This window comes from Phocoena sinus, chromosome 3 (genome assembly GCF_008692025.1).
Source record: "Phocoena sinus isolate mPhoSin1 chromosome 3, mPhoSin1.pri, whole genome shotgun sequence".
Classification (NCBI taxonomy): Eukaryota; Metazoa; Chordata; class Mammalia; order Artiodactyla; family Phocoenidae; genus Phocoena; species Phocoena sinus.
This window is the reverse complement of record NC_045765.1, coordinates 142,789,893-142,805,938: the sequence shown is the minus strand read 5'-3', so window position 1 is coordinate 142,805,938 and position 16,046 is coordinate 142,789,893. Positions and strand designations below refer to the sequence as shown.

The 16,046-nt window shown below is 41.0% G+C and overlaps 1 protein-coding gene across 1 annotated transcript in view; it reads left to right on the top strand.

The window, feature by feature from the left end:
- Positions 1 to 16,046, top strand: part of WDR70 (WD repeat domain 70) — a 311,155-nt gene that overhangs the window by 284,274 nt on the left and 10,835 nt on the right. The window contains 5 exon segments of the mRNA XM_032628142.1: positions 3,953 to 4,000; positions 4,003 to 4,055; positions 5,688 to 5,767; positions 7,550 to 7,666; positions 9,950 to 10,112. Of these exon segments, the coding sequence (XP_032484033.1) occupies positions 3,953 to 4,000; positions 4,003 to 4,055; positions 5,688 to 5,767; positions 7,550 to 7,666; positions 9,950 to 10,112 (461 nt within the window).

Sequence of the window (16,046 nt, the reverse complement as noted above, 5' to 3'; positions counted from 1 at the left end):
CCTACGCTTTAGAACCCGTGAGCCACGACTCCTGAGCCTGCATGCCACAACTACTGAACCCCACGCGCCTAGGGCCCATGCCTCCGCAACAAGAGAAGCCACCGCAGTGAGAAGCCCACGTGCCTCAACGAAGAGTAGCCCCCGCTCACCGCAACTAGGGAAAGCCCGTGTGCAGCAGCGAAGACCAAACACAACCAAAAATAAAAAATAAATTTTAAAAGACTAAACTTAATTTTTATGGTAACATGGGGTTCAGCTCAGGCAGCTAGGGGAAGCCGGTGGTGGTCCCACATGCTTCGGTAAGATGAAGTAGATTAGTGTAAGAATAAAACCCTTTATCGATTTAATTAAGCAAATCAGTATATTAAAATATGCAGACTAACTTCAGAATCTGGTTCTTTGCACTACCGTGGCCTTCTGCTTTCTCTTTGGTCCGTGCAGATCTCCTGTCATGACATTTTCCTCTGCTCCTTTAATTCAGATGTGCTCTCTACCCTTCATTTGCTGTGTCATTTGCTGTGTCACTCAGCAAATGTGTACGTCTGAATGTGGCAAGCGCCCAGCTACAGAAATACCTCTTCAAGAACAGAGGATGGAAGATGTCTTTGGTGGATGGTTGACTGAGTGAATGCATTCCTTCTAAGTAGTTATAGCTCATCTGTCTTCTGGTAACTCCTTGGGCTTCTAGGAGGCACGTGTCCCATTGTTGTTAAGTAAAACCCTGTATGTGTGTTTGACAAGTTAGCAGCGTGGCAGCTCTACTTGCTCCCCAGCCTCGCTGCCGTCTCAGGGGTTGTTTGGTTTGGCAGATGGCCAGCTCTCTGCTATAAGATGCATTTCCTTGACAGGACAGAGTGTGGAGCCGCATTAGCTGCAAAGTTTACGAAGGTTAGCTAAACATACACAATAAATATTAATAAACAAAAAAAGACCACCCACCTTTGACTTTGAATTCTGTTTCTTCATTCCATGTTTTGGAATCCTTGTAATATTTGATTAATAGCCAGTCTTAGGGTAATTGAGCCTTAAGTATCTTTCGCTTAAGTCAGACTGCTCCCAGAGTCCTCATTGGCTGCTTTGGTGACTCACTGCCACAGTGGATGGAGCTCTGGAATGACTGTTTAGTTCAAGGGGTCTCATTTGCCTTCTCCTTGCTTCCATGTAAAAAGCCATGTGTGTGTCTAAGGGCTTTAGAGGGTAAAAGCTGTGAACAGGAATAGAGGTGCAGTGCCCTGAGCTTGGACTCCCTGGAAAGCCGTGAGACATTGGTCTGTTGGCCTGGGCCGTTGCCTCTCTCTAAACATTTACACCCTCAGCATAGAGGGAGAGAGTAACAGTAACCTGCTGCCCTGGAAACTGCCTGTTTGGCTGGGTGTCTTGGAATTTACCAGGCCTACACTGTGGATCTTTTCCAATTCTGCACCCTGCTCACTTGAAAACATATTGAGAACCAGTAATCTTAGACTGCTTAGCCAGATCTCTAGAGAACCAAGGAAGAGAAATAACTTTAATGCTATGTCCTTAAAGTTGTCCTAGGGCGATTTGTGGGTGCTGAGATTTCTGAAGGCCCTTGAAAGCCCCTCTCACTCTCCTCCCTTGCTCTCTGGTCCTTGCACATCCCTCTTTTTAGGCCCACATTGTGAGGGAGCTAACCCTACTCTGTTTGTGGGGTACTTGAGTATAATAATGATCTGGAGAAATCAAATTATCCCTCCTAGGCAGTAGTGAGTTTAAGTTGAAAATTGTCTCTACCTCCACCTAGCAAAGCAATCCGTTAGGCTTGGGTGAACTGTAACTTTTAATTCATCCCTGCAGCAAACATTTATTGAGTTCCAGACACTAATCTAGGCACTTGGGATTCTTGGCTATGTAAAACAGACGAAGATCGGCCTGTGTGGAACATATATCCTAGTAGGGGAGGCAGACAATAAGCATAATTAACAGTAAACTATATAGTACTTTAAAATGGGAAACATGCTGTAAAAAACAAGGAAAGTAAGGGGAGTTGTGTGATGTTTTAAATAGGGTGGTCTGGGTAGTTATGACACTTAAGCCAAGACTTGAGGAGATGAGTATTGGCTTGGATGAACTTATTCTAGGGTAGATATGAAGTTATGTTTGTGACTCCTTTCATGTTTCCACATGCCTGGCCTTGACCATCTGGAAATTCCCAGTGGTCTAGGCGTGTTTCTCAAATTAGTCTCAGTGGCGGAGAACCTGGTAGTCAGGTTGTGCTTTGCAGACCATGAACTACTGATATACTTAATTCCATCTTACCAACCAGGCACAGTTTTAGTAGGGGAAAATGTGACTTTTTATACACACGCATTCTAAAGTAAGTTTCATGAGCATATGCACAAAACGACAACCACCCCACACCCTAAAAGCCAAACTTTGATTTACTATTTTCATCTTTTACTAAAAATATGATTTACTATTTTCAGGTTTTTCTGTTAATATTCCCTCACCATTAGAAATGTTTTATCGTCTTTTAGCACTTGCTAGTAGACATTGGGTGGCAGGCACCACAGGTTTAAGAAAAATTGTGGAAAGAAAACTTAAAGCTGTGAAAACCTGCCCTTTGAACTTAGTTTTCCCCTGACGACAGGGGAAACACAACCACTCTGATTTGGTTTTCTCAGTAGAACATCTCAACGCTCTTCAGTGGTGCAGAGCTTAAGAACCACTCTTCTCGAATATTGTCAGGCATGAATTAGAAGTTCTGCAGAGACTCTTACATTTCCTTCTTAGTTTCTCAGGAATCTCAGAGTAGGAATTGCAGCCATTTAACTATATGCATTTTTTGGGGGGCCAGTCAGGTGGGAGCCAGAGTTTCTATCAAAAGGGGTTGCAGGGATTCCCAGATATTCTGTCTTAAGAAAAGAGCTGGATGGCTGGGGAGAAGAAACCAAAGAAATCCAGCCCAAGTTAGATTATTTGGGAGACAGAAATTCCATGATTTGCATTTTAGTATTAGAACAGAAAATTGCAATATCTAATTGTACCCTTTTTCCCTTAGTCCTTGTACATTGCCAGGCACGTGAGAGGTTCCTGATAATCATTGAATTAATGTTTCCACTCATTTCTTGCTCTATCAGAGTGAGATCTGCAGAACCCAGCACATGCTGTTTCTGCCTACCAACCTTAGTTTCATTTTTCCCCCTTAATTCTATCCCTGCCATCTCTTCCACCTCTGCCCCCTTACTTCAGCAAAAATTAAAAACAGGCTGTACTTCTCACTAAGAACTCGTGGTTCTTTCTGACCCCAGAGTACCACATATTTTCCTTACTAGTGATGAACTCACAGGATCATAACTTCCAGTGAACCTTCTCCTAAATAGCTTTTCATTCAGGTTAATATCAAGGCTTTATATTCCATATCTCTGTTTTACTTCTGCTACTGACCTGCTGGTTTATCTCATAGATAGGGAGATATTATTCAATGTTTGCAAATGTGTGTTGTTCCTGAAAAAGCTTTATGAGATTTCGATCTTTGTAACTAAAAACAGTAACCACCTGGTCTCAATACGCTGTCCAGAGGGGCATGTTTATTGTGTGTATAAAAGCATGAAACACTGAGATCTAAATCTGCTTCAGTGGTAAAATGAACTGAGTTATGTGGGTTCAGCATTCTAAGATGCCAGCCTCATATGGCAGCAGAGCCTGGAAAGCCCACCTTTGTGGTTTCAAGGCTGTCAGGGAGGGAGAGGAGGGATGTTAGGAAGGGAGCATCTTTTTTATTTTTATAGAGTAATCACACAGATAACAAGTGATAGAACAGAACTCAACCTCAGGAACACAACCCTATGGTTTAGGAAGAAAATGCCCTAAAAGTTACAGGTAGTCATCAGGGTGATTTTCAGTTTCGTAAACAAGCCATCAAAGTACCAGCAGATTTGTTTTCCATTTTTATGTGCCCTCTTTAGTTGACTACCGTGCCTTTCCTTTACAGAGTGTTGTCCGCTGCCTGTGGCATCCAAAGCTGAACCAGATCATGGTGGGGGACCTGGAAACGGATTGGCTAAAGTCTATTATGACCCCAACAAGAGTCAGAGGTATTTCATAAGTATTGCCTGTTTTAGATGGATGACAGCAACTGGGGGAGGGTTTTCTTTTTCCACCCCCACTTTTATTTATTTCCCTCTTTGATGGGGATCCACCCTTTTAGAAAATGCAGCTGGCACAGAGTAAGCCTCAAACTCCTAGTGTTGTGCTTTAAAGAGGATTTGGATATCTCCCTTGATCCATACAGAATTCAAAGTGAAGTTTCCTGGGGATTTGCAGTTCTTTAGCTGAAATGTTGAGTGCAAGGGGAGAAAAAGGCCTGCCCACTTTGCATACCACCCTGGACAGTGCATTAGCAGTGATGCATGTAAGGGATTAACAAAGCAGGGAACTAACCACTTATAGGAAATGGAAACGGCTAGTCTGTTTTGTTCCCTTTCTGTTTGGGCTTTTATCAGGTGCCGGTTTGGATGTTTGGCAGGGTTGTTCTCTGCCAGCAGAGGAGGACGGCACAGCTACTTTCCCCTTCAATCCCATGTCCTGTCCCCAAATGCCAAATTTAAGCATACCAGTGTGCTTCAAGGATCCGAAAACTTCACTAGAGGCTCAGTCAGTCTCTCAGTTATTTCTCTTTTCCTTGGGCACAAAGGTAAACATGTATCACCAACCCCCAAAAAGATGGTTTGTTTCTCTTTGTTAAGGTATAGTGAGTGATTAGCTCTTTCTTTAGAGTCAGCCTTGGCTAGCTAGTACTAAAATTCACATGCTGTATTTACTGGGGTCCCCCGTAACCCTGTTTTGAGCTCCCACGTTCTTTCAGGGGAAGGGAAACCCATCCTCTATTAGTGAATATGTATTGACTATAATTTGGCTCGGAATAGAAGCAGACAGAATTTTCTGGAGTTGGAACCTTTGCCCTATAAATAAAGTTATATATTGTGGTCTTTAAGAACAAATAGGATTTGGTTTGTTTTTTAATAAAGAAATTGAAAATGCTAATGTAATTAGGATGAGAGGAGAGAGTCTGTTTTACTTGAGAAAATAATGAACCCATTTGATAGCACCCTTTAGAAGATTCCTATCTTTGGAATCTTTACTTTAAGAAATTTGCTTATTTGTTTTTGTTTCTCCTGAAACACATGCTCATTATTGCTAAGGAGAAGTGAAATGTTCTAGCACACTTTTGGTGAATCCCACACATTCTTGGACTGTAGCCCCTTGGCAACACTGCCAAGCTGACTCAGTTCCAGATCACTTGTACTCTTGTATTTGAATTGTAGACAAATGCCACTTGGGCTGTAGACTACCTAGGTTGCTTTCATCTGAGACATAAACTAAAATTTGAACCCTATGACCTTTAGGGTGAAAAGGTTGATTAATGTTATTAATATCTCTTCAAGATCTTAATTTTAGGTTATTTCTATAGATTTTTTAAACTGGCCTTTTGTTTTCCAGTTACTTTTCTAACCCTTTCACAGAGTAGTAACCACTGACTCAGACTTGCTTTCCCATACATTTAATCTCTTATCACCAAGGGCTCCATCTGTTGCCAGTCCTTAGAAAGTCAAGGACTTGGTGAGGTGGTGTGTACAGAGCATGTTCCTGAAAGTATCTAATGCTTTTGACGTAGACTTCGTTTCTGAGACCAAATAAAGAAACTCGTTTGCTTTTACTCCTCTCAGGGGAGCGAAATTATGTGTGGTTAAAACACAGCGGAAGGCGAAACAAGCGGAGACTCTAACCCAGGACTACATCATCACCCGTAAGTTGTTAGCAGGGTTTCTCCATCATGCGTCTGTCTTCTGTTCTAGTGTGCTGTTGATCTCATGGCTTTAGAGACAGAAAAAGCCCTCCGAGTTCAGGCATATGTTACAAAATACCCCTTTCATGTGTTCAGGACTGGGGGTCATATAATAGCAAACCCCTTTAGCTTCTGTGCCCCGTCACGGAGACAGGGTTACTTCATGTAACTTTCAACCCAAAAGGGAAAAGCCTAAATTCTGTGACCATGTGATAGACTGATCCAGAGACCTTTAGATATAAAATGAACTACCTGGGGTATGATCAGAAATCTTACCAGGACAGAGCAGCTTCTCTCGGGTTTGTCACACAGCCTCGTTAATCTGGCAGGTTTTTGTTTCCCAGAGTCACAGTCTCAGACCTGTCACAGGTTGCGGCTAGGCAGGAGATCTTGGATGCAGTAGCAGTTGTCATTAGCAGATGCCCCTGGGGATTTTATCAGTGGCTCAGTCTAAAGACCAGGGGGCGCTGCACTGCTGGGTTTTCTCCCTGGTGGTTGGTCTCATCTAAGACCATGTCCCTTGGAGCTGATGATCAGTAAAGAGATCCAGTGACATTTTTTGCAAGAGTAGAAGTGTTAAAGTCGGTGTCGTAACCAGTCTAACTCATGTGATTACATGCAGCCTACTTCAATTCCTGCGTTCGTTTGAAGTGAAAAGCTATTTTTCCCCCTCCTAAAAATACTGTTGTGTCGTGTTGCCCGACAGAGTGACGGGTGGCTGTGTTTCAGCTCCCCTGACTCAAGGTAGACATATTTTACTAGTGAGTGATATGGCCCCGGCCCAGGCTGGAAGTACGGGTAGAGGATAGGAGGGGTACTGGAAGTGTTTTTTAGGTGTTAACAGACATTTCTGTCATTCATATCATAAATTTCCTTTAAACCCCTATTATTCCTTCAACTCTCCCCCAGTTTTCTCTTTTAAAGGGGTTTTAATTTGCACATAAACATTCAAAGAAATTATTCTGGTACTTTTTTTGGTCAAAAAAAGATATTTGATTCTATCCCCAATAGTCTTCTCCCTCTCCATCAGAATATCACACTGTTTCCCTTTTTAATATGTATTTTCTTTTATATTCTGAAATTTAATTCTGACATTGAGCAACAGCAATTGGACAAATACTACTTTGATTTTTATTCCTTTGTCGACCATATTGAAAAGGATTAAGTCCCCATCAAGTCACCACATCGGGGGATTCAGGCACCTCCTTGCATTCAAGGCAACCTTTATCCCAGTTTCGGTGGGATAAGTGTTCCTCCCTTCTGGTTTCTCAGTGCTGTCAACTCCTCCTGAGAGGCGGTCACATTTCAGAAATGTGTGAAGTGATTCCAGTGTTTATGAGGCATCTGAGGAAACTTCAGGGCTGACAGGCAAGCTGTTGGCATTATTTGCATTTGGGTCCTATAAGAAAAAACAAGAGGCAGTCTCATTAAATGTTTCTTTTCAAAACCACAGGAATTAAGTTTAACTGCTGCCCATGGTTTGGGAGATGGGGAGCCTCACCAATGTTTCTGTGACGGTATTTGACAGCATTTCCTGAGTGCCATTAGTTGCCAGGAGAGGTGAACAGTGAGTCTGGTCTCAAACGGAATTGGCTAATTGGTTGCAATAAGACTGTCTTTTATTATTAGATGAAGGCTGTCATTATGACTTCCATTTCATCGTCATTTACTCATGCGTTAGCTATGTTTTTGGATGGAAGGGTTATTATCATAATGAAATTTTTCAAATGTGACTTCTCATAGCTCATGCCTTGCCTATGTTCCGCGAGCCCCGCCAGCGGAGTACAAGGAAACAGCTGGAGAAGGACAGACTGGATCCGCTGAAGTCTCACAAACCCGAACCTCCTGTAGCAGGCCCAGGTGACTGTGATCTAACTAGTGACTTGCAAAGGGGGTTGCGGGGCAGGGTGGGGTAATAGATACAGAATTTGGAAGATCTTTTGGGCCTAGATGCCTGTCTTCAGAGGTTTTACTTAATAGGGGTTTTCAAACATCTTCTTTTAGCATCAGAAGTTCTTGTGTAAAGATCTGATGCAGAAACCCAGTGCATAAACTGATAAAAATGGAGCTGCTGTGCTGAAGTAGAGAGGAAGCCCGGAGCCCTTTCTGCTTGGTCTCCGACTAGAGCCCTTTAGGTGACCTCGGTTGAACTCTGGGGCTCCTTGGGACCCAGTGTTAAAACCACTGCTCTCAATATTGGCTTAATATGCAACACTGGGTACTTTGACCAGAATTTAGGCTGGATTAGGTTTCACACAAGGCAGAAAGTGAACATCATTTAATTCTGTGTTGATAAAATGGAGCTGCCCATTTCCCTAGAAGATGAATAAAAATCCTTAGAGTTTCTAAGAAAGTAGGTACCAGAAGAAAGCAAGGCAGCATTGGCTATCATATAGCATGTACCTTTACTAGAATCCCGTTTTCTGTTATCATCTGCATGGTTTCCATTTGTCCTATGTTCACATGCTTAAAGCTTATGACTTGTTCATTCATGTGAACCTGAGTTCTGGACCTGTATCTGTTTGGCCTGACCCTTCAGCATTGAAAATATTTCATATACCAATCTCAGTTTTTTTTCCATTTTCTCTGCCACCATCCTAATCAAAGTTCCTAAATAATATTCTTGCCTGGATTATTGAAAAGCTCTTCTAACTAGGCACCTTCTCAAGTCTCTCTCCTCACCACCCTACCTTCGTTCATCTCACACACAGCCTTTATTCCCAATTCCTGTAGCTTTCGTATTGCTACTGCCCTCAAATCTTCATAAGCTTTACACTGTCCAGTTGCATTTCCAGAGACTGAGTTCTCTTCAGTCTGAATCTAACGCACTTTTCTTTTTTTTTCTTTTTTTTTTTTTCTTTGCGGTACGCGGGCCTCTCACTCTTGTGGCCTCTCCCGTTGCGGAGCACAGGCTCCGGACGCGCAGGCTCAGCGGCCATGGCTCACGGGCCCAGCCGCTCCGCGGCATGTGGGATCTTCCCCGACCGGGGCACGAACCCGTGTTCCCTGCATCAGCAGGCGAACTCTCAACCACTCCGTCATCGGGGAAGCCCCTAACGTACTTTCAAGCTTTACACCTCACCTCTCTCCTACTCTGATCTTCTCACATGACTGTTGGTTCATTCCTGCCCCCAAATGCCCATGAACTTGCCTCTTTCTGTACTTTTGTATTTAAACCATTCTGCTCATTGAAAATAACCTTCTCTGTCTTCTGAGTTCTCCCAAATTGGATCTATCTCTTCCTGCCGACCCCCTCCCCCCACCAGATCAGCCTGAAGAGCTTTCTGCTTCCTCTCCTTCCACTTAGTTACTGGCCGTGCAGATTCTTTGGCAGTTATTTCCTACCTTATAAAATTAATCTTTTAGTGCTACTTGACTTTTCATGTGGTCATGTGGTGTGGTTTTTTGTTTTTGTGTTTCCTTTTTTTTTTTAAATCTTCCTAAAAAGTCATACATCTTCTGAGTACTGGGAACCAGGCTGGCAGTTGGGGATCCAGTGGGGAACACATTCCTGCCCGTGTGGAGCTTCCTGTCTAGAGCAATTACAGTACAGTAAAATAATGTGAATCAGTCTGTTCATCTTGTTTTGTCTCCTACAAGGTACTTGGAAGATGGCAAGCCCTAAGATACGTTTGTTTAAATCTAAAATAGCACCTAATGATCATTGGTTATTTTTATTAGTTGAATTTCATGTGTTCGTGCCTGAGGAATTTTTTAAGGCATACACATGGCAAACTATTTGTATTTCTTCCTACATTGGTGTCATTGTGTAAAAGTGAGCAACGAAGGCATAATAAAAAATGTCTCTATTTAAAACTGTTATGGGGAAGTTGAGGTTTGGTGATGTCCTACTTTGGTTTTGATTATCATACATGAAAGCTGAAAGGACGGTACTCAAGTACTCCTGAGATTTGTGTGCTTCAAACCGAAGTCTGGTAGAAGCCTCAGAGTGCTCAAAACCTTGGTTCTGTAGGGAATGACAAAAATCAGGTAAACCTGAATCCCTGGCCCTAGTCTGTCATCCATTTAACCGTCCGCCTTGGAAGCCAGCAGTGAGGGATTCTCAACCTGGTCAGATAAGCCCAGTGTACAAAAGGTATATGCTCACTCCATTCCGGATTTGGTTTTTTTCCTTTGGAACAGGTCGTGGTGGCCGGGTTGGAACCCACGGGGGCACCCTGTCGTCATACATTGTGAAGAACATTGCTTTGGACAAAACCGATGACAGCAATCCCCGGGAAGCCATTTTGCGGCACGCCAAAGCAGCCGAGGACAACCCATATTGGGTTTCTCCAGCATACTCCAAGTAAGGAAACAGCCTTTTAAAATAGAAAATGTATTATGTTTAATGAATTGGGAAGAACGTAACAATGGCTGCTTTGAGGTTCTAGTTTCTCCATATCTTTTTTATTCCTAAGCATGAAAAATGGCCAGGTACTCATGGTCCTGAAACCTAGGCATTTGTTTGTATCTGAGGACTCTAAACGGTAAATGTTTTAACCAGGCCGGTTCCATTAGATCTATAGCCTAGCATAAACCCATTATGTGAAACCCATTCTACCTGTGATAAAAAAAAAAGAAAGAAAGAAAATCACTGCCTGTCTGCATTATCTTAGTTAGGGAGGGTTAAAAGCAAATGAAAGGAAACAGTTTGTAGAATCTATTATTGAGGATTAACTTTTATTTGTAGAGCTGTGTTTGTAAGTAACACTTAAACATAGGCAGAGTAGAGCCTGCCTGCTCATATTCCCTCAAATAGCTTCGCATGTGTGAACATGTAGTGGTTCTTAAAGCCACTAAACCAGCTACATTTATACTAAAGAACAGTAATATTGTAGAATTTTGGGGTTTTAAGTTTTTATTGTAAACTAACGTTAGACTCACAGAAAAATCGTAAAAGCAATGCAGAGAGTTCATGTATACTCTTCACCCAACTTCCCCTGATGTTAACACCTTCCATGGCCATAGTACAATTAATTGGCAACACCATGAAATTAACATGGGTATAGTACTGTTAACTGAGCTACAGACCTTATGTGATTTCCCCAGTTTTTCCACTAATATCCTTTCTGTCTTCTACAGTCCTATCTAGGATCCCACGTTGCATTTAGCTGTTACTTTTCCTTTGTCTCCTCCAGTCATAACAGTTTCTCAGTCTTTCTCATCTTTCATGACCTTGATGCTTTCAACGAACACTGGTTTGTTATTTTGTACACTTTCTCTCAGTTTGTGTTTGTCTGATATTTTCTCATGATTGGAATAAAACTATGCATTTTTGACAAAAGTAACACAGGAGTGATGTTATATCCTTCTCAGTGCATCACATCAGGGGCTTCGTGTCCCTCAGTCTGATGACTGGTGATGATAACTTTGATCACTTGGTTAAGGTGATGTCTGCCAAGTTTCTCCACTGTCAAGTTACTGTCATTCCATTTTGAGTTAGTAACTTGCTTGGGAGTAATATTTTAAGACTAGGCAAATCCTGTCTGTCTCAGACTTTCGCTCCCTCGTTTTATCATGCATGGATAGATTTGCCTGCAGCAGTTACTACTGTGGTGTTTCCCTAGTGGTGTTTTCTATTTCCCTCTTTTTTTTGTACATTTATTACTTGGACTTCTACTAAAAGGAAGAATTGCTCCTCTCACATTTCTTTATTTTTCAAGTTTTTAAATATAAGTGTGGACTTTAAAATACTTTATTCTGTGGGTTAAAATCCAATATTATCATTATTTAGTTTGTTGCTCACATTGTTCCAGTTTTGGCCAATAGAATCTCCTTCAGAATGGCTCCTTTATTCTTTCAACAAGGTGTGTTTTTTTTGGTTTGTTAGTTTGTTTGTTTTTTAGCACGTCCTTATTTTCTGGCACCACAAAATGTTCCAGGCTCATCTTTTTTGTTTTTGTTTTTGTTTTGCCACAGTCCTAGAATCAACCACTTCTCCAAGGAGCCCTGGCTCCTTTTTGTTGGAGAATGATGTTTAGAAACAAGAGGTTGGTGCTAGATGTGCTCATTGCTACTAAAATGTCATTGTTTCTAGGTCCTGTCAGCCAGCAAACCTCAGAAATATATGTTTGTATACTAACCTACACATATACACACATTATTATTTCTCTATGTACCTATCTGTATGTATATTTTAAATATAATATACGAGTTTAAACTGATGCCCCTGGTTTCAATCCTGTACCACAGGGTTCATTTAACCTTTTCCCTTTGCGTATTTGTAACTTCTTTCTCCAATAGTGAGAAACCCAGCTCATATTATCTACAGTATATTTACTTACTTGTTCAATTCTAGTCTACACCTAAAATCGTTTTAGAATTGCTAACCGCCACCCACCCATAAGAAACACTTTTCCTAACTAAATTACAGCATTTGTGTGCAGTTCTTCTTGTCTTTTTTATCCTTACAGTGTCTAGTCAAGTTACTTAGCTCTTTTCTTCTCCACTCCCATCAGTGTGGTTATGTTATTCATTTGAAAATGAAGTTAGGCTTATTTTTAGTGTTTATATTCCTTTATATTTTTAGGGTGTGGGTAGGGTATATGAACTGTTACTGTGGTGCTAGGGGTCAGAACTTTAAAAGAGATATACTCAGGGAAGTGTCACTCCCTCTTCGTCCCTGCGCCCCCATTCCAATACCCTTGCTTCTTTCAGTCCTTTTCCCACTCACCCCTATAGGTAACCACTCTGTTTTATCTTCTTTTGCACAAATGTGCAGATCTGTATTCTCTTATATTCCCCTCCTTTCTTACATGAAGGTTAGCATGGTATAATTAGTCTTTTGAGTTTTGTTTTTTTTCGCTTAGCAGTATGCCCTGGAAATCACTCTCCACCAGTTCATAGAGCTCATTCTCATTCTTTTACACAGCTGTATAGTGCTCCGCTGCTTGGATGTACCATGGCTTATTCCACCATTCTCCTACATATGGGTATTTAGATTGCACCCAGTATTTTGCAATTACTAACACAGTAAATAAATTTGTGTATGTGTATTTTTGTATTGTTGGAAGCATATTCAGCTTTTCTCTTGATGTTTTTATGTATCGCTAAAGTTTTCTCTTCAATTATGAGAAAGCTGGACTCTGATTACTTTTCAAAACATTTATATGCCAGAAGAAAACCAACTTTATAAACCAGCTCAGCTTACATGTTATACTGATATTGATCCTCTCTCTGCTGATCATTATGAGCTACTTTGCCTAAAAGTAAAGCACACTGTCTTAGCTTGGGTTCCTTAAAAGCAGACTCTTACAAAGATGATTTAAGCCAAGAAAGTGCACAATATTAAATAAAGTTCCAAGGAGGGTCACTTTGGCTTAGTCCCACAAGGTGATCCTGGAGACCCTGGTCAGAGCACACAGTAACTGGAGTATTACACTCCAACATCTGTTGGTCCTTGGTGATGGCTAGAGATGGGACCAGGGGAGACATTTCAGGCAGTTCCAGCTGTCCTGGGCTTTAGCAACCTGCCGGCAGCCCTCGGACAGAGAGAGGTCGGTGCTGCTGCTGCGAGTGAAAGCACCCTGCAGAAAAATGCTAAAGGGATTTGAGGGCCCCTGGTGGGGAGCACCGCACCCTTTGCTATATGTGTTGTGGCAGAACAGACTTTATTTACTGTGTAACGTCAGTGGTGGATGTTTGCAACATGTATTAATAACCAGACAGTACAGATGGAACATCTCTGAACAAGTAGTTGGATAATATTACAGCAGCTAAGAGGGTCATATCAAGGCTGGCCAGCTAAACAGTTTGCATGTAGCCTTCATTTGTGTAGAATCTGTGTGTGTATAAGCTAATATATGTCAACACATCCTTGGCACTCAGATACGCTTATGGATTATGCCTCTGACACGTCTGTTTTTAATGGAGTAGTTATTTTCTATTATTATTAGGGATCTTTTTATACTTCAGAAAACTTGTTTATAAGCATACCAAAAATTAGCTGAGGAAAGAAGAGTAAACAGAGCCATGGTTTAAAATTTGCCAAACATACTATGTAGCATTTTGATAGCAAACTGCTCCAAATAGACGTGTGTTTGTTTGTACACAAAGTAAATCATTGAGGTGTCTCCACAAATATTGAAATAATACTGTTTGCTGATTGATATTAGCAATATGTAATTCACAGAAAGGTGTCAGAATTACCACTGAAGAAAATGAGACACTGAGAAGGTAACTTTTAGAACCTGCTGGATTGCAAGTTATTGCTAGAACCCAAACCAGGAACCTGGCCTTAGAACTTCCAGGTTATTGTTCTAACTTCTAACAACTAATTATCTTGATAACAAGATTTTCATGTCTGAGATTTTAAGTAATACGTGCACACAATTTTTTAAAAATCCAGCAATGCTAAAGCATAGACGATGGAAATTTGAAAGCCTCCCTTTCACTTTAACCCCCAGTTCCTTTGTTCTACCACTTCGAGATACCCACTGCCGACAGGTTCTTGTATTTCCTGCCAGAGAGAGTCCATGTACAAATGAGCAGATGTGTGTAGAAACATTTATTGTTTAAAAGCATAACATGTTTTACAAGCTGGTCTTTGTTTTTGATTGTTGGTTGGTTTTTTGCTTTATGTATTACTTGGGAGATTGGACTAGACCCGTTCATACATACCTAGCTCATGGTGTATACTTTCTTGATATTTTCCATTGTGTGATATATTATGCTTTTCTAAAACAGTACAGTATTGAAGGACGTTTGCATTGCTTTCAGTCTGTTGTTATTATAAACAATACTGAAATTAATATCTTTGGACTGCTTGACGACATATGCAAAACTTCGAGAAATAGAATTGCCAAATCAAAAGATATTTGCATTTTAAATTTGTATAGATGGTGCCCAGATTTCCTCCAAAGAGACTTTTTAACCAACTTATTCAATGTATCAGAGCTTCCTTCCCCTCATCCTTCTATCTTTGTCAATCTGGTAGGTGAAACCTTGTATTCTATCGTAGTTTACACTTTCATTAAAAATTTTCTAGGCATCTTTTCATATGTTAAAAGCCTCTTCTTCCTGTGAACTTTCTATTTATGTCTTTTGCCCTTTTGTCTATTGGTTGATTGGTTCTCTTACTGTTTTGTCAGAGTTCTTTATATTAAGGAGCTTAACCCTTTGTATGTCACGTATTGCAAATATTCCTACTAGTCAGTCATTTTTTAAAAAATAAATTTATTTATTTATTTTTGGCTGCATTGGGTCTTCGTTGCTGAGCCCGGGCTTTCTCTAGTTGCGGCGAGTGGGGGCTACTCTTCATTGCAGTGTGCAGGCTTCTCATTGTGGTGGCTTCTCTTGTTGCAGAGCACGGGCTCTAGGTGCACGGGCTTCAGTAGTTGTGGCATGTGGGCTCAGTAGCCATGGCTCGCAGGCTCTAGAGTGCAGGCTCAGTAGTTGTGGCGCACAGGCTTAGTTGCTCCGTGGCCTGTCGGATCTTCCCGGACCAGGGCTCGAACCCATGTCCCCTGCACTGGCAGGTGGATTCTTAACCACTGCACCACCAGGGAAGTCCCGTCAGTCATTTTTATTTCTACTGTGCTTATGCCATTTTTCCCCCATGTGAAAAAAATTTATTTTAATGTGGTCAGATTTAGAGGGGTTTACAGGCATAAAATTATATCATATGCAAATAATTATAAATTCACCTCCTCTTTTCCAATTTTTATACCTGCTATTTCTTTATCTTATCTAATCGTACTGACTGGTACTGCCAGAACAATATTAAATAGTAACAGTGATAGTGCACATCCTTTTCTCATTTTGAACTTGAACAGGATTCGGTTAAAACATATGTAATTGCCCTTTCTATAGAAGAAATAAAAGCCAAATATCGGCAATTTCATATTGTTCAGTTTAATGGTGTTTCTCCGTAAAGCATGACAGCTTTTGAAAACACACACATACAAGATGTTAAAGAAGAATTCATCTCTTTTTATTTTTTCATTCAACAAACATTTATTGAACACCTACAGTGGGTCAGGTACTAAGTTGTGGTTTATGGAGCTTATATTCTAGTGGACAGAGAGAGACAATAAGTAAATCTATAAGTGTTAGATGGTAGCAAGTGCAGTGAAGAAAAATAAAATAGGGATAAGGGGACATAGAGTAATCAGGGAGAAAGAGGGGTGCTATTTTTAGATATGGTGATCAGGATAGAACCTCTGCTAAAGTGATCTTTGACTTGAATGAAATGAGGGAATGAGCTGTGCAGATATCCAAGGGAAGAGCATCCTCTACGAAG